We start from the raw sequence: 23,010 nt of genomic DNA on the forward strand, positions 1-23,010 counted from the left end.
ATAAACTTTTTGAAGAGTGAGGTGGTTGCCATAAGGATGGACAATCCCCGTGCCACTCGCATTGCCAACCTACTTAACTGCAAACTAGGGAGTTTTCCAATTAAGTACCTAGGCCTTCCCATCTCGGACAAACACATCTCGATTCTCGAATGGGAACCCTTATACGGTAAGGTGGCGAACCGGGTTAGTCCCTGGCGCGGCAGGTTTTTATCTTCTGCGGTAGACTGATTCTGACAAACTCTAGCTTGTCCTCCCTGCCCCTGTTTACTATGGGCATGTTCCTGCTGGCTGATGGAGTCCACGCCAAGCTTGACACCCCTAGGTCTAAGTTCTTTTGGGAAGGAACTGGGACAAAAAAGAAATACCACCTGATCAAGTGGGCGGCGCTCTGCCGCCCCAAGAAATTCGGTGGCCTTGGGATCCTTAACTCCAAACTCATGAATGCGGCACTCCTTGTCAAGTGGATCTGGAAACTTTTTCAGAACGAACAAGGGCTTTGGGCCTATATCCTTCGCGCCAAATATTTCCCCGATGGGAATTTCCTCACCTCAAAGGCGAAGGGATCGTCTTTCTGGAACGGGATTCAGGCTGTTAAGCCTGCCTTCATGTTAGGGGCCAAGTTCTACGTTAAGAACGGGAACTCCACGAGGTTCTGGCTCGACCATTGGCTTGGGTAGGAACCTCTTTGGCGTAGCCACTTTGTCATCTATCAACTTGCCACTAACGTCGACATTTTGGTGGCCGACACGCTCAGATCTAACCCACCAGCCATATCTCTCAAAAGACCACTCCTCGCCCACAAACGGGCAAGTTGGGATGGGCTCCTAACTGCCTTGCAGGGTGTATCTCTCTGCCCTGAGGCCGACACGGTCTCGTGGTCCCTCTCGAGCCCCAGAAAGTTCACGTTCCAGTCGCTTTACAATACGCTGGCCGAGGGACCGACTCTTGACATAGCTAGGGGGCTATGGAAAGCGTCTATTCCTCTTAAGATCAAAGTTTTTCACTGGCAATTATTCCGTGACCACCTTCCCTCTTCTAACAACATTGCCATTAGACACGGCCCTTCGGATGGGTCTTGCGCGTTATGTGGAGCGCATGAAGATGCTAACCACATCTTTTACAATTGCCACCTAGCTCGTTTTGCTTGGAGTGCCATCCGTGAGGCGTTTGCGCAGAACTGGAATCCCCATACGGCTTCGGACCTACGTGGGATCCTTCTCGCTCATAGGGGTAGCTTCGGGCGCGTGCTGTGGCGTTGCGTAGGGGCGCTGTGCTGGTCACTATGGACCACCCGTAATAAGATAACTATCGAACACAAGTTCCCTAACCATCCTGCTGATATTATTTTCAAATGCCACTTGTTTCTCCAGACATGGACACCGTTGGGGAAACGGCGTGATACAGATCGGATGATGGAGGCCATGGAACGGATCCGCACGATTCAGTTTGAAGCCCATCACTAAGATGCTGCTCGTGGTGTTATTTTGGACTGGCTGCTTGTGTGCTAGTGTTGCTGTCTTTTTCTATCAGGCTGAGGCCGGTTGCATGTTCCGTACTTTTAGCTTCGGCCACTTATCTTCTGCTGTAGTTTCTGTGGTGAACTTGTTGGATGCTGCCTGTCGGTGGGCTTTATTAATTTAAAGCCGGGCGCATCGTGCGTCTTCGTTCTAAAAAAAACTCTTGTTCAAACCATGGTGGCCAGCGAGACATGCTCTGCTTCCTGATCCGCACCAGCTGTCGGTCCAGTAGGACTCTGCTGCCGCCCCGTACCACTTGCACCACCGGCGACCTCCAGGCGGAACAGCCCGTCGGGCGGCGTGTGCGCTCGGCGCGGCCGTCTCGAGCAGCACGGAGGACGCGATCCCGAGCACGACGGCGATGAGGGAGGAGAGGGACACCGTCGGGAAGCTCCCGATTGTCCCCGGCTCCCTGCATGCGTACGAGGTCGGGGTTTTGGAGATGGGCGCCTCCTCCCGCGAGCTCTCCGTCACGCCCATGATGAACGTCGCCATCGCCATGATCATCCGGACCCTGCACAACAAGAGCTCGTCGCCGTCGATCGATACATCTTTAGAGACGCAGAAAGTGAGAGTTATGGGCGGTGTACTGACGGACCAGGAGAAGACGGAGAGGATGATGCCGAGGCTTGGTCCAGCAGGGGCAGCAGCAGCAGAGGCAGAGGCACCAGCCGCTGGCGTAGGCGGCAACGATGACCTGGTTGATGAACACCAGGAACACCCCCAGGATGCCGAGCCCCGTCGCCGGCGAGCTCCGGTACACGCAGTTCGTCCCGTTGTACTCCACGGACTGCACATACACACAAACAAACTCAAACTCAGCTAGCAGCTTAGCACAGATGGATCGAATTGATGAAATGAGAATTGTGTTGGATCTTGGATCCATGCCTTGGAGCTGTAGTTGTTGGCGACGAAGCCGAGGGTGACCGCGTCTTTCTCCATGTCCACCGGAGTGACAACTCTAGGAGCAACGACTCCGGCGAGGGAACAAGCACAGCGTGTTAATCTTACAGGTTAATTGTTTTCAGTCTGTACAACGAGTCAGGCTTGATTTGGTCGCCGAAAGCTCAAGATCAAGTTATTTAGCAGCATGAGTAGTTTATCGTCCCCCTGATGTGAAACTCTGAAAATACAATTTGGTTCTGCCAAAACAAGTATTCAAAGTTTTTGTATGTCAAAAGGAGTATGTAGACTGATACATAATGTCAAATTTTTCTTTCGAATTAGAAAGAAGACGTAGTGAAGACATAGAAAATAGGATACAGTTAACAAGTGGGGGCCTGCTCAAAATGAAGCGGAGACCAGCCCAACAAAAGTGGAGCCATGCAAAGACATCACGAAAAGTGTTTTCTAAATCCTCAAAATGTTCTGAAGAAATAGTACAAGCATATGGGCGTAGTTATGTACAACAGGGTATAATATCGAAGTGTTTTTTCTTTCTCGAATTGAAAAGAGGTACTTTTTTTAGAACTAAAAGAAGAGGTAGTTTCCCTCAAAAAAAAAGAGGTACTTAGAAATAGAAACAGGGTTCACAAGTGGGGGCCTGCTCGGAATAAACATGAGGTGGCCCATAAAAAACTGAAGCCATACAAAGACGAAAATAAATAAATAATTGCTAGGAAGATTGTAAACGAAAAGGTTTTTTAAATCATCAAACTGTGTTCCAAAACAGAAGTGAAGAAATAGTCACAAAAGAGGAAGTTATGAAGAAACAGAAAAGAAGCACGCCAATAAGGAGTAATTAAACAGCATATAACACATGAGGCAAACAATTTCACACGAATTTAACAATGGATTGCATTCATCAGTTCTCAGACCAGCACGGCCGGCCACAAACATTCTCACGATTTAACCGACGACGATCTGACAGTAACATTCTGTTCTGCCAGGGGCAACTAAGATAGATTCGCAGAGGTAGTCGATGAAAACCACCACCAGCTCAACCGAAAGACTCTCACCACGCTCAAAGAGTATCAATATCCTAACTAAATTTATTTATTCCTGCCTAAGGCGACCGGCCGATGCGCGACGAATGGCTCCTAGTTGGGGGCGAAGAAAATCTCAGAGTCGAGCCTCTTGGACCGGAAGAGCTTCTCCATCTCCGGCGTGGTGTTGAACGACGCCTCCAGCACCTCCGGTGAGATGGCCTTCCACACCGAGGTCTTCCCAGCAAGGTGGCTGAAGATCGGGCTGCACAGATATAACATCTGCATTAGCTCAAAAATCATGGATGAAATACAGAGTGATGCAATGCTAGCAACCAGTTTCAGATGTTCATTCTTACTTGGGGGTGGTGATGATGGAGAACCACTCCATGCCGGAGGCATCGGCGATCTTGGACACGACGTGGAAGCGGGGCACGATGAAGAGGCTGCCGCCCTCAATGCGGGTCTCCAGCACACGCTTGCCGTCGGGGCCGACAACCTGAACACGGCCGCTGCCACGGACGATGTAGGTCACCTGGTAGGCCGAGTCACAGGAGAAGCCTGGGGAGCACATGGAGTGGGCATCGATCCTGACAAGGTCAGCACCAAGACCAACCTCCTTGACCAGCGGCAGGTTCGCGGTGTTGAGCACCACCACGCGGCCACCATTGGGGATGTCCACGTCCAGCTTGGCCTCGAGGCAGTTAAGCGCCATGTCCTTGCGGTCAGCATCGACCGGCACTGGGAGCTTCTGCCCGGCAGTGAGCTTCACAATGCCAGACGCAGGTTGACTGGAGACGAGCTTGGCAGCATCGTCCTCCTTGAGGTCCCAGGCACGGCCGACAAACTCCGTGGAGAAGCCGGTGAAGATGCCGCTCGAACCGGTGAGCTGGAAGTTGGTGAACTGGCCGGGCCTGTGGCCTTTGGAGGTGTCGCCCAGGAAGAGGACAACAAGCTCCGTGGCAGACTCAGGGGTGTTGTGCCACCAGGTGACCACACCGAAGGGGAGCGCCAGAGCGTCGCCTTCCTTCACGGCGACCACCTTCTCCTTAGTGGCCTCAGGCAGGACGATGCCGCAGGTTCCCTTGCCTATCCATCATGGATCAAAACAAGCAAAGCATTAACAGTGCTGTTATCATAAACTCCAATAATAATTTACAGCAACGAAATTCCCAAAACAGACACTAGTGTAGGTCGCATCGTCACAGAAAAACCAGCATCACAGATCAATCATTGATAAAACCAGCATCAATCAACTGCTAGTCCATAGTAATACATTGAGAAAAGGTTCAACAAGTTACTACCATAATTAGTCCTAGTACAACGAAATACCAAAACAGGGCAAATATTTGGATATTACTCTGTTTAGGACATGCATGATCAAAACAAGCAGTGCTGGTACAAAATTCCTCAGATAAACAAGTCTGAAAAGTTGACTATAATAATAATTTACTGCACCGAAATTTCCAAAACAGAGAATGTGACACTAGCACTGGTCAGATAATGAAATGTGTTACGATCAGAGGAGCCGACATGCATGACAAGTTGTGGCATTACAAAAGGATTTGATTAAACCAACAGGCTAGAGCACGAGTACTGTGTGTTGAATTGATAAAAGGAGACCAACGATCACGATCTCTTAAACAATGAGATTTAATCGAAAGGATAAACAAGAATAATTCAGTAAAGTACTGCAATGTTACTGTTATGTTATTATTGATTCCAAGTAAGTGGGATCTGACGCAGACACTTGACCTGACGAAAACTACACAACAAACTAGGCACGATTTCAGAACTGATGGCACCGTGCAGTCGAATAATTCGGGAGGGCGACTCTGCAAAATTCCAATCCACTGCTGCAATCGATCTACACTAGAGACTGAAACGAACAAGTTGCACCCATCCGCGACCATCTACAATTCAGTAAAGGGCTGCAATATTACTTGTTTTTTTGTTAAACTGACGAAATTAAACAACTAGCACGATTTCATCAGAACCGATCGTACTCGACAGATAAGTCATGAGAGCGACGACACTTTCAGTTCCAATCTAGTACTGCATTTTTCGATCTAGATGTGCGAACAGGAACCAACAAATTCGGTCGATCCGCGACCATCTAAGAGGGTACGACCCAAAATTCAGGCCCCGAACAGAGCAGCAACTGACACTTCCGATCGATCGATCGAACTCGAGATGGGGTCGGGCGAGGAGGTGGGGCGTCGCGTATGATTACCTTGGAGGACGTAGGCGACCTTGGCGGAGTCGGAGTAGCTGGGGAGCGACATGCCGCCGGCGGCGAGCGAGAGCTTGGCGGCGCCGATGGAGGCGACGCCGAGCATGGGCAGCTCGGCGGGGCTCCACTCGTAGTAGGCGCCGCCGTCGCCGCCGTAGGCCTTGGCCGGCTGCCTCGGGGTCAGATCCACCGCCATCGATAAGGAGAGGAAGCTGCTACGATCGATCGAGAGGTCGGTAGGTTGGGGGTTGGTTGGAAGGCTGCCGGGAGCTGGAGGGCGTGATGAGGCGATGTGGGATCGATCGACGATCGGGTGCCGAGTATTTATAGCCCCGGGGTGGGGTTAGGAGGGAGGAAGGAAGGCCGGTGGCGACGGTGGATAGGATTAGCGGCCGCGGTAATCGGGGTGGATTAGGATCAGTAAACAAACAGAGTCGTTCGTTTATCCCTACGAACTGGCCGCGGTAATCGGGCCGGGTAACAAACTTCCTCTTCCTCCCCGCGCGTGGGGCGTCTCGCTGACCGGTGGGGCCCCGCGGATCCACCGCTGGTGGCGATGGATAGGATTAACGGCCGTACAAGGAGCAGGATTTTACCGGCAGTTGGATTAGGATTGGCTGCTGTTAGGCTGGTCACAATGGGGAGGAACTTAGGAGTAACATCACACACTCCAATACAACTTTGCTTATGTGACACATATTTAATGAAAAGAGAGGTGCTCGTGGTAACTAGCTAAATTACCGGAACATCGCACACTCCAAGAAACAATGAGTCTATAACCTAATAAATACATCGTTGCATGACACTACATAGATGTTCCTACCCACTATGGAGGTAGTAACATAGTCTAGGGAAGTGTGTAAGTTACTCCCTCCTTTCCAGTTTATAGGGCTTATCTCAAAATTTTAGTTTTTCCATTTTATAAGGCTCAATTTGGTTGTTTCCCATCACATGTTCAGATTCTAAGGTGCATTAAATCATTGCATGCAAGTATTGAGAGAAAATTGACCAATGCATGTACTTTATGCATGCATGCATTGCAATTAATGCATTGATAAACATAATTTTTTGAGAAAAACAAGAGCATTAATTAGGTGCTTTTGCAAACTACGAAACTATTCCACCACTCACCATCTACCTTGATTGGTGAGATTTTTGAATTGAGCCTTATAAACTGGAAAGGAGGGAGTACTAGCTTATGTTCTTGCCCATTGTGACCAGCCTTAGCGGGGCAGTTCATCTTATCCCTGGTAACTAACTAACTGCCTTTCCCCGTTTGCCCCCGGGCGGGCGTTGGGGCGTCTCTCTCTCGCTGACCGGCCGGGCCCGCCGATCCGTAAGGAGGTGCAGTCTGTTTGCCGGGCCCACTTGCCAGTGGATGAGGCCCCTTTTCTCTTGGTTGTGTTGTGTTAGCGGACGGGCGGGTAACAAACTTCCTCTTCCTCTTCTTTCCCGCGCGTGGCGTCAAGCTGACCGGTGGGGCCCACCGATCGACGTCAGAGGGTGATTTGTTTTCCTGTTTTTAAGCTTTGGCTTTTGTTTGAAGAGAAAGAAAGAAAGAAAGAAGTTGGAGTCGGATCCCGGCTGTTTTTAAGGTCGGATAAGAGCGAAGTTGATCCAAACAAGATGCCCAGATAAGATCGTGATTGCTCGCCGCCACGGCAGTTTAAATCGTGAGATGATCGTGTTTATTGTTGGAGGAATTATCACTAGCTCTTTTTTGTGAGAAAATAATAAAGAAAATCGGCGTGCGAAAGGGACGGGGGGGATTATTGTGCGCGGAGAATCTCGCGGGCGAAAAGATAAATCAAAAGTATTCGCCGGAATGAATGGAAAAAAAAAAAAACACGACACGAGTATGGCGTGAACTGCCGTGGGCACGGGCACGGGGAACCGCACGTCTGTCTGCCGGACCCGCGCGGAATCGTCCCAGCGCACACACACGTCCCTTGCCTGTCTGTCGAACCATCCAGCGCAGAGCGGATGGGCTCTGAGATCCTAGCAAATCTTTCTTTCCGGTTCAGAACAAGATAAAAGCTTCTGCATCTGGGAACAGTTGACAGACGCGACAGACCTGTAAACGTGCCCATCAACACCCGTAAGCACGAACCGGAAACCTTTTCTATTCTTTCTCACAGGGAATGATTAGGAGGAATCCATCCATCCGTGGTCACACATTTGTGGGGTTAATTATTCCCCATTCCTGACGCACGAGATGTCGCGCTCGCTCGCTGCGGCACACCACCAGTCCACCACCATGGCTCCTACCTTGCTGCTGCCTGTCCCATGTCACGGATCAGGTCACATCGAAGCCACCATTGGCCTCAACGAACAGTGTGCCACGTGTTACTACCCCAGAGGCGCGGCGGCGCGCATCTGCTCTACCTGCTTGAAAAACATTCTTATATTACGAAATAGGGGAGTACATCCGTTTCAAAATAGATAATCCAACTTTGTACTAACTTTGTCAAAGTTAGTATAAAATTGGATCATCTATTTTGGAACGGAGGGAGTAATTTATTCACATGGCAAATCTCAATTTTATGCAGGCTTGCGATGAGAGGTTTACATTGGACGTGTCCGCGGGAATAACCCACGGGAAGACTCCTCCACCGACAGAAGCGTCCCGCAGATTCCTCCATGGGTATATCAACTCTCTCTTATGTATCCATCAGTGGCCTCAAGGAGATATGGCGAAGGGTAAGATGGTCGTCCAGGTGGGACTTGGTGCTAGCTCTCGCACAGTGAAGCAAAAGGAAGAGCTGCGTTGGGAGGCACCACGTGCTGGATGGACCAAGCTGAATGTTGATGGGAGCTATGTGCCGGCTACAGGTGAAGCCGGGGGTGGCATGGTGCTGCGCTCAGAAGCGGGCGAAATCATATTTACCGCCTGTAGAGAGATCCGCACATGTGATAACAGCCTAGATGCTGAACCAGCGGCGCGTAGGGAAGGACTCGGGATTGCCCTACACCGCACAGACCGCCCCATTGTGGTTGAGATGGACAGCACTGAAGCGCTCATGATGCTAAACGCTCGGTCTGTGGACCGCTCAGGATCGCGTGCACTCGTCGCAGACATCCAGAGGATGATTGCGGATGACCCTAGGGAGATTTTGATTACTGCTATTAGACGCTCGCAGAATAAAGTGAGCCATGCTCTTCCTGTATATGATAGAAGTACTTGCTTTATATGATAGAAGTACGCCTCGTACTGCTGTTTGGTTGGGCTCGGGATGAGCGATATTGTAAAACTGGTAGTGGCTGACTAGCCACCTTGAGTTAATAGAAATCTCCCTTTACCCCGCAAAAAAAAAAGAGGTTTAGATTGGACGTGTCCGCGGGAATGTTCGGGCTCTAGCCGACCAAATCCGGCCTGTTTGGTTGCCTTTGAGCTCTGATCAGAGTTGTTTCACATGTTGTAGAAAGAGCTGCGATTTGGAGACGACCATTTCCCCATCGACGGTCAAGCGCCGGCGCGGCCCTCGGTTCCATCCCACTCCACGCCGCTCCGACCGCGGGATGGTGGGGGAAATCGGTTCTCCGTTTCAGGCATTTAGATAGGGCGAGGGTTACAGTTTTCATGTGGCGGCGCTACATCAAAATAAGGGGCTGCGGATTCCTCTTTGGGTGGCGGGCAGAAAGTCGTTTTGAGCGTTAATGTTACCTACCGGTAACGCGTCCGCCGTTCGTATGTGCATCAAGATCTGTGTTGCTGCCACTCTTTTATTCTTATTTTTTTGTTTGCTATACAAAAAATATACAGGACCAAATACATCTAGTGGTCCATAGTAGTACTACTTTTATCGCCCTCAAAAAAAAAGTACTACTTCTATCATTCTAATGGGACTCCTAGTACTACTTTTAATCAGACAAGGACAAACATTCATCTGTTTCTTCTCTCTCCCTCGCTAACAAATCCATAGACTTTATTTCATCTTAACCATTTAAAAACATTCATATATTTTAAATCATAAGTTCATTTTTAAAACAATTTATATATTTGAAATCTTGACGGCAAAACCTTTAGAACTAGACCAGTCTTGGATATATTTTAAACACATTTAAATTTCAACATTTCACATTTTGTATGTGGAAAAAACCTATTTCACATTGAAATAGATGTTTTTTTGTGAAACACATCAGTGAAAAGTGAAATGTAGGTCCTAAATTGTGAAATAGTAACCACCAAAAGTGAAATTGTTATGTATCAATGATGTGAAACGATTTATTTGAAAAGAGTGAAAATACGTTATTTGAGAAATGTTCAGTTGAAATAAATGTTTTTTTATGAAACAAGTCAATAAAAGTGAAAATGTAAGTTCTGAATTATGAAATAGTAAGCACAATAAGTGAAGTTGTAATATATCAATGTGAAACTAATTATTTGAAAATGTGAACAAATTCAAAAGAGTGAAATACATTATTTTGAGAAATGTGCAATTCAATAGATGTTTTTTGTGAAATAAGCCAGTAAAAAGTGAAGTATAGGTTCTGGATTGTGAAATAGTAACCACATAAAGTGAAATTGTAATGTATCAGTGTGAGACTGATTATTTGGAAATGTGAAACAAATTATTTTAAAAGAGTGAAATATGTTATTTGAGGAATGTACAATTGAAATATATGTTTTTTTTGTGACACAAGCCATTGAAAAGTACATTTGGAATTGTGAAAAAGTAAACACAATAAATGAAATTGTAATGTATCAGCGTGAAACTGATTATTTCGAGATGTGCAATATAGGTTCGAATTTAAACATAGTTGAAAACTATCAAAGATTGATCTCATTTTAAAGATTTTGGCGCAAGGAGTTCAAATATAAAAAAGTTTAAAAACAAATATATGGTTTAAAATATATGAATGTTTCAAATTAGTCAAGGGGGGAAATGTTGGATTTATTGTGTGGGAGAGGAGAGATAATGGGTCTGCCATATTACTATGCTCCTGCATGTAAAGTTACACAATGGTGGGCCAGCTGCGGAAATACCTACATTTCTTAAATGAGGGAAGAGATTTCTTTATACAAAACATGAGTGAGTATACTATGCGAGGTGTCACTGGCTGGTTGGCTGGGTATGTGCCGGTACTGATACGGTACCTATCGGTACCGCTCAGATTTTCACTTTAGGGTGGCGGGACATAGCCGGCAACCTGTGGCAGAGCTTCTCAAGGGCCAGCCTGGGTTGCCCCTTAGTATTTGGCCCATATGGCAAGGAACATCAATCCCGCCATTCGTGCGTGATGGTGGGGCTTCGTAGATTCCTGCCATCCTTGTGGGTGACGTGGGTAGGGTGGCCTCATCGATATCGATCTAGTGAGGTTAGCTTCCCATAGGAGGTCGTCGAGGCGGTGACAGTCTCTTGCTCTTTGGAGTTTTGTTTCGTGGCCCTTTCGCCGCTTCGCCGACATCTACTCTGTTGCTGACGAGAGGCCTGTGTTGGAAATATGCCCTAGAGGCAATAATAAATGAATTATTATTATATTTCCTTGTTCATAATAATTGTCTTTTATTCATGCTATAATTGTATTATCCGGAAATCATAGTACACGTGTGAATACATAGACCACAATACGTCCCTAGTAAGCCTCTAGTTGACTAGCTCGTTGGTCAACAGATAGTCATGGTTTCCTGACTATGGACATTAGATGTCATTGACAACGGGATCACGTCATTAGGAGAATGATGTGATGGACAAGACCCAATCCTAAGCATAGCACAAGATCGTGTAGTTCGTTTTGCTAGAGCTTTTCTAATGTCAAGTATCTCTTCCTTAGACCATGAGATCGTGTCACTCACGGATACCGTAGAAGTGCTTTGGATGTACCAAACGTCACAACATAACTGGGTGACTATAAAGGTGCACTACAGGTATCTCTGAAAGTGTCTGTTGGGTTGACACGGATCGAGACTGGGATTTGTCACTCCGGATTACGGAGAGGTATCACTGGGCCCACTCGTAGTGCATCATCACAATGAGCTCAAAGTGACCAAGTGTCTGGTCACGGGATCATGCATTACGGTACGAGTAAAGTGACTTGCCGGTAATGAGACTGAACGAGGTATTGGGATACTGACGATCGAGTCTCGGGCAAGTAACATACCGTCTGACAAAGGGAATAGTATACAGGGTTGTTTGAATCCTCGACATCATGGTTCATCCAATGAGATCATCGAGGAGCATGTGGGAGCCAACATGGGTATCCAGATCCCGCTGTTGGTTATTGATCGGAGAACCGTCTCGGTCATGTCTGCATGTCTCCCGAACCTGTAGGGTCTACACACTTAAGGTTCGGTGACGCTAGAGTTATAAGGAAGACTTGTATGTGATTACCGAATGTTGTTCGGAGTCCCGGGTGAGATCCCGGATGTCACGAGGAGTTCCGGAAGGGTCCAGAGGTGAAGATTGGTATATGGGAAGTTGTCATACTGACACCGGAAAGTTTCAGGGACATATCGGTATTGTACCGGGGCCACCGGAAGGGTTCCGGGGGTCCACCGGGAGGGGCCACCCCTCTTGGTGGGCCACATGGGCCGCGTGGGGCAGGGCAACAGCCCCTGGAGGGCTGGGCGCGCCCCCCTTGGGCCCATGCACCTAGGGTTGGGGGCGAACCCTAGTGGGGGCACACCCCTTGCTTGGGGGCAAGCCCCCCTCCCTGGCCGCCGCCCCCCCTCTAGATCTCATCTAGAGGGGGCCGGCCCCCTTCCCCCTTCCCCTATAAATAGAGGGGCGAGGGGAGGGCTGAACACCTGATCCAAGGCGCAGCCCCTCCCCTCCCCAACACCTCTCCTCCTCCGTTGAGCGCTTGGCGAAGCCCTGTCGGAGTACTGCCTCTCCACCATCATCACGCCGTCGTGCTGCTGCTGGAGCCTTCTTCCTCAACCTCTCCTTCCCCTTGCTGGATCAAGAAGGAGGAGACGTTGTCCGTACCGTACGTGTGTTGAACGCGGAGGTGTTGTCCATTCAACACTTGGTCATCGGTGATCTGAATCACGGCGAGTACGACTCCATCATCACCGTTCCCTCGGACGCTTCCGTACGCGATCTACAAAGTGGTATGTAGATGCAATCTCTCTCCCATGACTCATTGTTTAGATGAACTCATAGATGGATCTTTGTGAAACCGTAGGAAAAATTTTAATTTTCTGCAACGTTCCCCAACAGTGGCATCATGAGCTAGGTCTATGCGTAGTTCTCTATTGCACGAGTAGAACACAATTTTGTTGTGGGCGTAGATCTTGTCAACTTGCTTGCCGCTACTAGTCTTTTCTTGCTTCAGTGGTATTGTGGGATGAAGCGGCCCGAACCGACCTTACACGTACGCTTACGTGAGACAGGTTCCACCGACTGACATGCACTAGTTGCATAAGGTGGCTAGCGGGTGTCTGTCTCTCCTACTTTAGTTGGAGTGGATTAGATGAAAAGGGTCCTTATGAAGGGTAAATAAAAGTTGACAAAATCACGTTGTGGTTATTCGTAGGTAAGAAAACGTTCTTGCTAGAACCCAATTGCAGCCACGTAAAAGATGCAACAACAATTAGAGGACGTCTCACTTGTTTTTGCAGTAATTGTCATGTGATGTGATATGGCCAGAAGTTGTGATGAATGATGAATGATATATTGTGATGTATGAGATCATGTTCTTGTAATAGGAATCACGACTTGCATGTCGATGATTATGACAACCGGCAGGAGCCATAGGAGTTGTCTTTATTTTTGTATGACCTGCGTGTCATTGAAGAACGCCATGTAAATTACTTTACTTTATTGCTAAACGCGTTAGCCATAGAAGTAGAAGTAGTCCTTGGCGTGACAACTTCATGAAGACACAACAATGGAGATCATGATGATGGAGATCATGGTGTCATGCCGGTGACGAAGATGATCATGGAGCCCCGAAGATGGAGATCAAAGGAGCTATATGATATTGGCCATATCATGTCACTACTATATAATTGCATGTGATGTTTATTATGTTTTATGCATCTTGTTTACTTAGAACGGCGGTAGTAAATAAGATGATCCCTTATAATAATTTCAAGAAAGTGTTCCCCCTAACTGTGCACCATTGCTAAAGTTCGTCGTTTCGAAGCACCACGTGATGATCGGGTGTGATAGATCCTTACGTTCACATACAATGGGTGTAAGACAGATTTACACATGCAGAACACTTAGGGTTAACTTGACGAGCCTAGCATGTACAGACATGGCCTCGGAACACAGAGACCGAAAGGTCGAACATGAGTCGTATGGAAGATACGATCAACATGGAGATGTTCACCGATGATGACTAGTCCGTCTCACGTGATGATCGGACACGGCCTAGTCGACTCGGATCGTGTAACACTTAGATGACTAGAGGGATGTCAAATCTGAGTGGGAGTTCATTAAATAATTTGATTAGATGAACTTAGTCTAGAACTTTTGCAAAATATGTCTTGTAGATCAAATGGCCAACGCTCATGTCAACATGAACTTCAACGCGTTCCTAGAGAAAACCAAGCTGAAAGATGATGGCAGCAACTATTCGGACTGGGTTCGGAACCTGAGGATCATCCTCATAGCAGCCAAGAAAGACTATGTCCTAGATGCACCGCTAGGTGAAGCACCCATCCCAGAGAACCAAGATGTTACGAACACTTGGCAATCACGTGCTGATGATTACTCCCTCGTTCAGTGCGGCATGCTTTACAGCTTAGAACCGGGGCTCCAAAAGCGTTTTGAGAAGCACGGAGCATATGAGATGTTCGAGGAGCTGAAAATGGTTTTCCAAGCTCATGCCCGGGTTGAGAGATATGAAGTCTCCGACAAGTTCTATAGTTGTAAGATGGAGGAAAACAGTTCTGTCAATGAGCACATACTCAAAATTTCTGGGTTGCACAACCGCCTGTCCCAGTTGGAGATCAACCTCCCGGAAGAGGCGGTCATTGACAGAATCCTTCAGTCGCTCCCACCGAGCTACAAGAGCTTTGTGTTGAACTACAATATGCAGGGGATGGTGAAGACCATTCCTGAAGTATTATCAATGCTGAAGTCAGCAAAGGTTGAAATCAAGAAAGAACATCAAGTGTTGATAGTCAATAAGACCACTAAGTTCAAAAAGGGCAAGGGTAAGAAGAACTTCAAGAAGGACGGCAAAGATGTTGCCACGCCCGATAAGCCAGTTGCCGGGAAGAGGTCAAAGAATGGACCCAAGCCTGAGACTAAGTGCTTTTATTGCAAGGGGAAGGGTCATTGGAAGCAGAACTGCCCCAAATACTTAGCGGACAAGAAGGCCGGCAACACTAAAGGTATATTTGATATACATGTAATTGATGTGTACCTTACCAGTACTCGTAGTAACTCCTGGGTATTTGATACCGGTGCCGTTGCTCACATTTGTAACTCACAGCAGGAGCTGCGGAATAAGCGGAGGCTGGCGAAGGACGAGGTGACGATGCACGTCGGGAATGGTTCCAAGGTCGATGTGATCGCCGTCAGCACGCTACCTCTACATTTACCTACGGGGTTAGTTTTAAACCTCAATAATTGTTATTTAGTGCCAAGTTTGAGCATGAACATTGTATCTGGATCTCGTTTGATACGAGATGGCTACTCATTTAAATCCGAGAATAATGGTTGTTCTATTTATATGAGAGGTATGTTTTATGGTCATGCCCCGATGGTCAATGGTTTATTCTTAATGAATCTCGAACGTAATGTTACACATATTCATAATGTGAATACCAAAAGATGTAAAGTTGATAACGATAGTCCCACATACTTGTGGCACTGCCGCCTTGGTCACATTGGTGTCAAGCGCATGAAGAAGCTCCATGCTGATGGACTTTTAGAGTCTCTCGATTATGAATCATTTGACACATGCGAACCATGCCTCATGGGTAAAATGACCAAGACTCTGTTCTCCGGAACAATGGAGCGAGGAACCAACTTGTTGGAAATCATACATACCGATGTGTGCGGTCCAATGAGCGTTGAGGCTCGCGGAGGATATCGTTATGTTCTCACTCTCACTGATGACTTGACTAGATATGGGTATGTCTACTTGATGAAACACAAGTCTGAGACCTTTGAAAAGTTCAAGGAATTTCAGAATGAAGTAGAGAATCAACATGACCGAAAGATAAAATTCTTACGATCGGATCGTGGAGGAGAATATTTAAGTCACGAATTTGGTACACACTTAAGAAAATGTGGAATCGTTTCACAACTCATGCCGCCTGGAACACCTCAGCGTAACGGTGTGTCCGAACATCATAATCGCACTCTATTGGATATGGTGCGATCTATGATGTCTCTTACCGATTTACCGCTATCATTTTGGGGATACGCTCTAGAGACAGCTACATTCACTTTAAATAGGGCACCGTCTAAATCCGTTGAGACGACACCGTATGAATTATGGTTTGGGAAGAAACCTAAGCTGTCGTTTCTAAAAGTTTGGGGATGCGATGCTTATGTCAAAAAACTTCAACCTGAAAAGCTCGAACCCAAGTCGAAAAAATGCGTCTTCATAGGATACCCTAAGGAAACCATTGGGTATACCTTCTACTTAAGATCCGAGGGCAAGATCTTCGTTGCCAAGAACGGATCCTTTCTGGAAAAAGAGTTTCTCTCGAAAGGAGTAAGTGGGAGGAAAGTAGAACTCGATGAAGTACTACCTCTTGAACCGGAAAGTAGTGCAGCTCAGGAAAACGTTCCTATGGTGCCTACACCGACTGGAGAGGAAATTAATGATGATGATCAAGGTACTTCTGATCAAGTTGCTACTGAACTTCGTAGGTCCACAAGGACACGTTCCACACCAGAGTGGTATGGCAACCCTGTCCGGGAAATCATGTTGTTAGACAACGGTGAACCTTCGAACTATGAAGAAGCGATGGCAGGCCCAGATTCCAACAAATGGCTAGAAGCCATGAAATCCGAGATAGAATCCATGTATGAAAACAAAGTATGGACTTTGACTGACTTGCCCGATGATCGGCGAGCGATAGAAAACAAATGGATCTTTAAGAAGAAGACGAACGCGGATGGTAATGTCACCATCTATAAAGCTCAACTTGTCGCTAAGGGTTATCGGCAAGTTCAAGGGATTGACTACGATGAGACTTTCTCTCCCGTAGCGAAGCTTAAGTCCATCCGAATCATGTTAGCAATTGCCGCATACTATGATTATGAGATATGGCAGATGGACGTCAAAACGGCATTCCTTAACGGGCATCTTAAGGAAGAACTGTATATGATGCAGCCGGAGGTTTTGTCGATCCTAAGAATGCTAACAAAGTGTGCAAGCTCCAGCGATCCATTTATGGGATGGTGCAAGCATCTCGGAGTTGGAACATTCGTTTTGATGAGATGATCAAAGCGTTTGGGTTTATGCAAACTTACGGAGAAGTCTGCGTTTACAAGAAAGTGAGTGGGAGCTCTGTAGCATTTCTCATATTATATGTAGATGATATACTTTTCATGGGAAATGATATAGAATTCTTGGATAGCATTAAGGCCTACTTGAATAAGTGTTTTTCAATGAAGGACCTTGGAGAAGCTGCTTACATATTAGGCATCAAGATCTATAGGGATAGATCGAGACGCCTCATAGGTCTTTCACAAAGCACATACCTTGATAAGATTTTGAAGAAGTTCAAAATGGATCAGTCCAAGAAAGGGTTCTTGCCTGTACTGCAAGGTGTGAGATTGAGCTCAGCTCAATGCCCGACCACGGCAAAAGATAAAGAAGAGATGAGCGTCATCCCCTATGCCTCAGCCATAGGATCTATTATGTATGCCATGTTGTGTACCAGACCTGATGTAAACCTTGCCGTAAGTTTGGTAGGTAGGTACCAAAGTAATCCCGGCAAGGAACACTGGACAGCGGTCAATAATATCCTGAAGTACCTGAAAAGGACAAAGGACATGTTTCTCGTTTATGGAGGTGACGAAGAGCTCGTCGTAAAGGGTTACGTCGATGCTAGCTTCGACACAGATCTGGATGACTCTAAGTCACAAACCGGATACGTGTATATGTTGAATGGTGGAGCAGCAAGCTGGTGCAGCTGCAAGCAGAGCGTCATGGCGGGATCTACATGTGAAGCGGAGTACATGGCAGCCTCGGAGGAAGCGCATGAAGCAATATGGATGAAGGAGTTCATCACCGACCTAGGAGTCATACCCAACGCGTCGGGGCCGATCAAACTCTTCTGTGACAACACTGGAGCTATTGCCCTTGCCAAGGAGCCCAGGTTTCACAAGAAGGCCAGGCACATCAAGCGTCGCTTCAACTCCATCCGTGCAAATGTTCAAGATGGAGACATAGATATTTTCAAAGTACATACGGATCTGAATGTCGCAGATCCGTTGACTAAACCTCTCTCGCGAGCAAAACATGATCAACACCAGAACTCTATGGGTGTTCAATTCATCACAATGTAACTAGATTATTGACTCTAGTGCAAGTGGGAGACTGTTGGAAATATGCCCTAGAGGCAATAATAAATGGATTATTATTATATTTCCTTGTTCATGATAATTGTCTTTTATTCATGCTATAATTGTATTATCCGGAAATTGTAGTACACGTGTGAATACATAGACCACAATACGTCCCTAGTAAGCCTCTAGTTGACTAGCTCGTTGGTCAACAGATAGTCATGGTTTCCTGACTATGGACATTAGATGTCATTGACAAGGGGATCACGTCATTAGGAGAATGACGTGATGGATAAGACCCAATCCTAAGCATAGCACAAGATCGTGTAGTTCGTTTGCTAGAGCTTTTCCAATGTCAAGTATCTTTTCCTTAGACCATGAGATCGTGTAACTCCCGGATACCGTAGGAGTGCTTTGGGTGTATCAAACGTCACAATGTAACTGGGTGACTATAAAGGTATACTGCGGGCATCTCCGAAAGTGTCTGTTGGGTTGACACGGATCGAGACTGGGATTTGTCACTCCGTATGATGGAGAGGTATCTCTGGGCCCACTCGGTAATGCATCATCATAATGAGCTCAAAGTGACCAAGTGTCTGGTCACAGCATCATGCATTACAGTACGAGTAAAGTGACTTGCCGGTAACGAGATTGAACGAGGTATTGCGATACCAATGATCGAATCTCGGGCAAGTAACATACCGTCTGACAAAGGGAATAGTGTACGGGGTTGCTTGAATCCTCGACATCGTGGTTCATCCGATGAGATCATCGAGGAGCATGTGGGAGCCAACATGGGTATCCAGATCCCGCTGTTGGTTATTGACCGGAGAGCCATCTCGGTCATGTCTACGTGTCTCCCGAACCCGTAGGGTCTACACACTTAAGGTTCGGTGACGCTAGGGTTGTAGAGATATGAGTATGCAGCAAACCTAAAGTTGTTCGGAGTCCCGGATGAGATCCCAGACGTCACGAGGAGTGCCGGAATGGTCCGCAGGTAAAGAATTATATATAGAAAGTGCAGTTTCGGCCATCGGGAGAGTTTCGGGGGTCACCGGTATTGTATCGGGACCACCGGAAGGGTCCCGGGGTCCTCCGGATGGGGCCACCTATCCTGGAGGGGCCCGTGGGCTGAAGTGGGCAGGGGACCAGCCCTTGGTGGGCTGGTGCGCCCCCCTCCACTTGCCTTGGGGGGCAAGCCTCCCTCTTGGCCGCGGCCCCCCCTTGGAGATGCCATCTCCTAGGGCCGGCGCCCCCCCAGGGGGCCTATATAAAGGGGGGAGGGAGGGCAGCCGCACCCTGAAGTCTGGGCGCCTCCCTCTCCCCTGCTACACCTCTCCCTCTCGCAGAAGCTCGGCGAAGCCCTGCCGGAACCCTGCTGCATCCACCACCACACCGTCGTGCTGCTGGATCTTCATCAACCTCTCCTTCCCCCTTGCTGGATCAAGAAGGAGGAGATGTCACGCTGACCGTACGTGTGTTGAACACGGAGGTGCCGTCCGTTCGGCGCTAGGATCTCCGATGATTTGGATCATGACGAGTACGACTCCCTCGACCCCGTTCTCTTTAACGCTTCCGCTCGCGATCTACAAGGGTATGTAGATGCACTCCCCTCTCTCGTTGCTAGATGAACTCATAGATGGATCTTGGTGAACGTAGGATTTTTTTATTTTATGCAACATTCCCCAACAGACAAATCGGACAGCGCTAAGAGTCCTAGGGAGCCACCCGCGGCATGCCGTCGCCGAATGGATGACGGGGCGGCCCTCCTCCCTACTCGCCCGCAGAGGCTGTGATGCCCCCGATTGAATCGTACACTAATCATGCACGCAAACATGTATGATCAAGATCTGGGACTCACAGGAAGATATCACAACACAACTCTAAAAATAAAATAAGTCATACAAGCATCATATTACAAGCCAGGGGCCTCGAGGGCTCGAATACAAGTGCTCGACATAAACAAGTCAGCGGAAGCAACAATATCTGAGTACAGACATTAGTTAAACAAGTTTGCCTTAAGAAGGCTAGCACAAACTGGGATACAGATCGAAAGAGGCGCAGGCCTCCTGCCTGGGATCCTCCTAAACTACTCCTGGTCGTCGTCAGCGGCCTGCACGTAGTAGTAGGCACCTCCAGTGTAGTAAGAGGTGTCGTCGACGGTGGCATCTGGTTGCGACAACCAGGTAGAAGGGAAAAGGGGAAAAGAGGGAGAAAAGCAACCGTGAGTACTCATCCAAAGTACTCGCAATCAAGGAGCTACACTACATATGCATGGGTATATGTGTAAAGGGCCATATCGGTGGACTAAACTGCAGAATGCCAGAATAAGAGGGGGATAGCTAATCCTGTCGAAGACTACGCTTCTGGCAACCTCTGTCTTGCAGCATGTAGAAGAGAGTAGATTGAAGTCCTTCAAGTAGCATCGCATAGCATAATCCTACTCGGCGATCCTTCCCTCGTCGCCCTGTGGAAAAGCGATCACCGGGATGTCTGTGGGACTTGTCTGGGTGTATTTTATTAAGTATCCAGTTCTAGTTGTCATAAGGTCAAGGTACAACTTCGGGTCATCCTTTTACCGAGGGACACGGCTATTCGAATAGATAAACTTCCCTGCAGGGGTGCACCACATAACCCAACACGCTCGATCCCATTTGGCCGGACACACTTTCCTGGGTCATGCCCGGCCTCGGAAGATCAACACATCGCAGCCCCACCTAGGCACAATAGAGAGGTCAGCACGCCGGTCTAAATCCTATGCGTGCAGGGGTCTGGGCCCATCGCCCATTACACACTTGCACGTTGCGTACGCGCCGGTGAGCAGACCTAGCAACCTCCATTTCAAAGGAAGTTGCGTTAACGCAGTCCATCCCGGCGCGCGCCGCTCAGTCGCTGACGTCACGAAGGCTTCAGCTGATACCACGACGTTGAGTGCCCATATCTTTCCCATGTAGTTGGTTAGTGCGTATAGGCCAGTGGCCAGACTCAGATCAAATACCAAGATCTCGTTAAGCGTGTTATTATGAAGTAACCGCGGACGCCGACCAGGGCCAGGCCCACCTCTCGCCTAGGTGGTCTCAACCTGCCCTGTCGCTCCACCACAAAGTAACAGTCGGGGGCCGTCGGGAACCCAGGCCCACCTCTACCGGGATGGAGCCACCTGTCCCTCCAGCCCCCACATCGGAATCACTTGCGGGTACTCAACGAGCTAACCCGACTTTAGTCACCATATGTATAGTATGTGTATATGTATAGTATATACCCGTGATCACCTCCCAAGTGATCATGGCCCAATAGTATAGCAAGGCAGACTGACAAGAATGTAGGGCCAATGATGATAAACTAGCATCCTATACTAAGCATTTAGGATTGCGGGTAAGGTATCAACGATTGTAGCAACGATGACAGGGTATGCAACAGAATAGGAGTAACCAAACAGTAACATGCTACACTAATCTAATGCAAGCAATATAGAGAAGAATAGGCGATAGCTGGTGATCAAGGGGGGGGGGCTTGCCTGGTTGCTCTGGCAAGAAGGAGGGGGTCGTCAACTCCGTAGTCGACCGGGCAGCAACAGCGTCGGTCTCGTAGTCTATCGGAGAGAAAAGGGGGAAGAAACAATAAATATAATGCAAACATCAGCATGACGAAGCAAGACATGACAATGAGCGGTGTTAGGTGTGCCCTAACGCGGTAGTCGGTGATACCGGCGAAAGGGGGAAACATCCAGGAAAGTATCCCCGGTGTTTCGCGTTTTCGGACAGATGGACCGGAGGTGAAATGTTGCAGGTTCACTATGTTAGGGACGCGTGACGGACGAACGGGCTGCGTATCTGGTTTCGTCTCGTCGTTCTGAGCAACTTTAATGTACAACGTTTTCCATCCGAGCTACGATTTATTTTATATTAATTTTAAAAGATTTAAATCTTTTTTAGCATTAACATAATTAATTAAATCAAAAGGCATTTATGACTTCATCATGACATCAGCGTGATGCAAGCGGTCAAAGTTGACCATTGACCAGCCAACTAATGGGTGGGTCCCGCATGTCATAGGCTGTTATCTAATTGACAGTAGTTAGATTTATTAGCAGGTTAATTAGGTTTAATTAACTAGATTAATTAAGTTAATTAATTCTTTAATTATTATTATTATTATTATTATTATTAATTCCCTTCTCTTTTTATATAAAAACGTTCTGGGCGCAGGGCCCCACATGTCATAGGGCCATAGGGGCTAGCGGGCACGGGCGCTACGGGGCGGGTCGGGCGTTGCGGCGCCCGACTGGGCGTTCGCCCAGATCACCGAGGCGAGGAGGCCCGGGGCAGTTTGCAGGCGCGGGTGCCGGTGAGGCCACGGCGGGGCGAGGCGCTGGGCGCAGCCAGCGCACGGACTGCGCACGGCCAGGGGCGGGATGCAGCGGGAGCAGATGGGCGAGGCGCACGGTCCAGGCACGTCGCGGGGAAGGAGGCCGCGGGCACAACACAAGGAGTCGGGGCAGTGCGTGGCAGAGGGAGGCCAAGACGGAGCAGGAGTGGCGCGAGGCGCGCGAGGGGCCGTGGGTGCGGCAACAGCGGGCACCGGAGCGCGGTCGGTCGAGCGAGCAGTTGAGAACCGGGACGAGGCCCGTGCGTGAGGGGCGCGGCCGTGCGTGGCCGTGTGTGGCTAACGCGAGCGAGGCGGCGACCAGGCGCGAGCACGCGGTGTGTTCATGGGGACGGGGAAAGAAGGAGGAGATCGTGGCTCACGGCGGGGGTAGGGTTCGGGGCAATGGTGGTCGGGTAGGACGACGACGACGACCCGGCGGAGAGGAGGCAGGCCGGTGAGGAGGAGGAGGCAGTCCGGCGGGGAAGCTCCGGGCGGCGGCGACGGCGGGGTTCGATCCGAGCGGCGGTGACGGGGACAGGATC

General features: G+C 48.4%; 1 protein-coding gene across 1 annotated transcript; it reads right to left on the reverse strand.

Annotated features, from left to right (window-relative positions):
* Positions 1 to 3,289: 3,289 nt before the first annotated feature.
* On the reverse strand, positions 3,290 to 5,983 carry LOC123105870 (legumin B). Its single transcript, XM_044528039.1, has 3 exons — positions 5,676 to 5,983; positions 3,802 to 4,531; positions 3,290 to 3,707 (listed from the first exon to the last, which is right to left on the reverse strand). The coding sequence occupies exons 1-3, from the start codon at positions 5,869 to 5,871 to the stop codon at positions 3,557 to 3,559; spliced, it is 1,077 nt and encodes a 358-aa protein (XP_044383974.1). The 5' UTR covers positions 5,872 to 5,983; the 3' UTR covers positions 3,290 to 3,556.
* Positions 5,984 to 23,010: the final 17,027 nt, after the last annotated feature.

Source organism: Triticum aestivum, chromosome 1B (assembly GCF_018294505.1).
Source record: "Triticum aestivum cultivar Chinese Spring chromosome 1B, IWGSC CS RefSeq v2.1, whole genome shotgun sequence".
NCBI lineage: Eukaryota > Viridiplantae > Streptophyta > Magnoliopsida > Poales > Poaceae > Triticum > Triticum aestivum.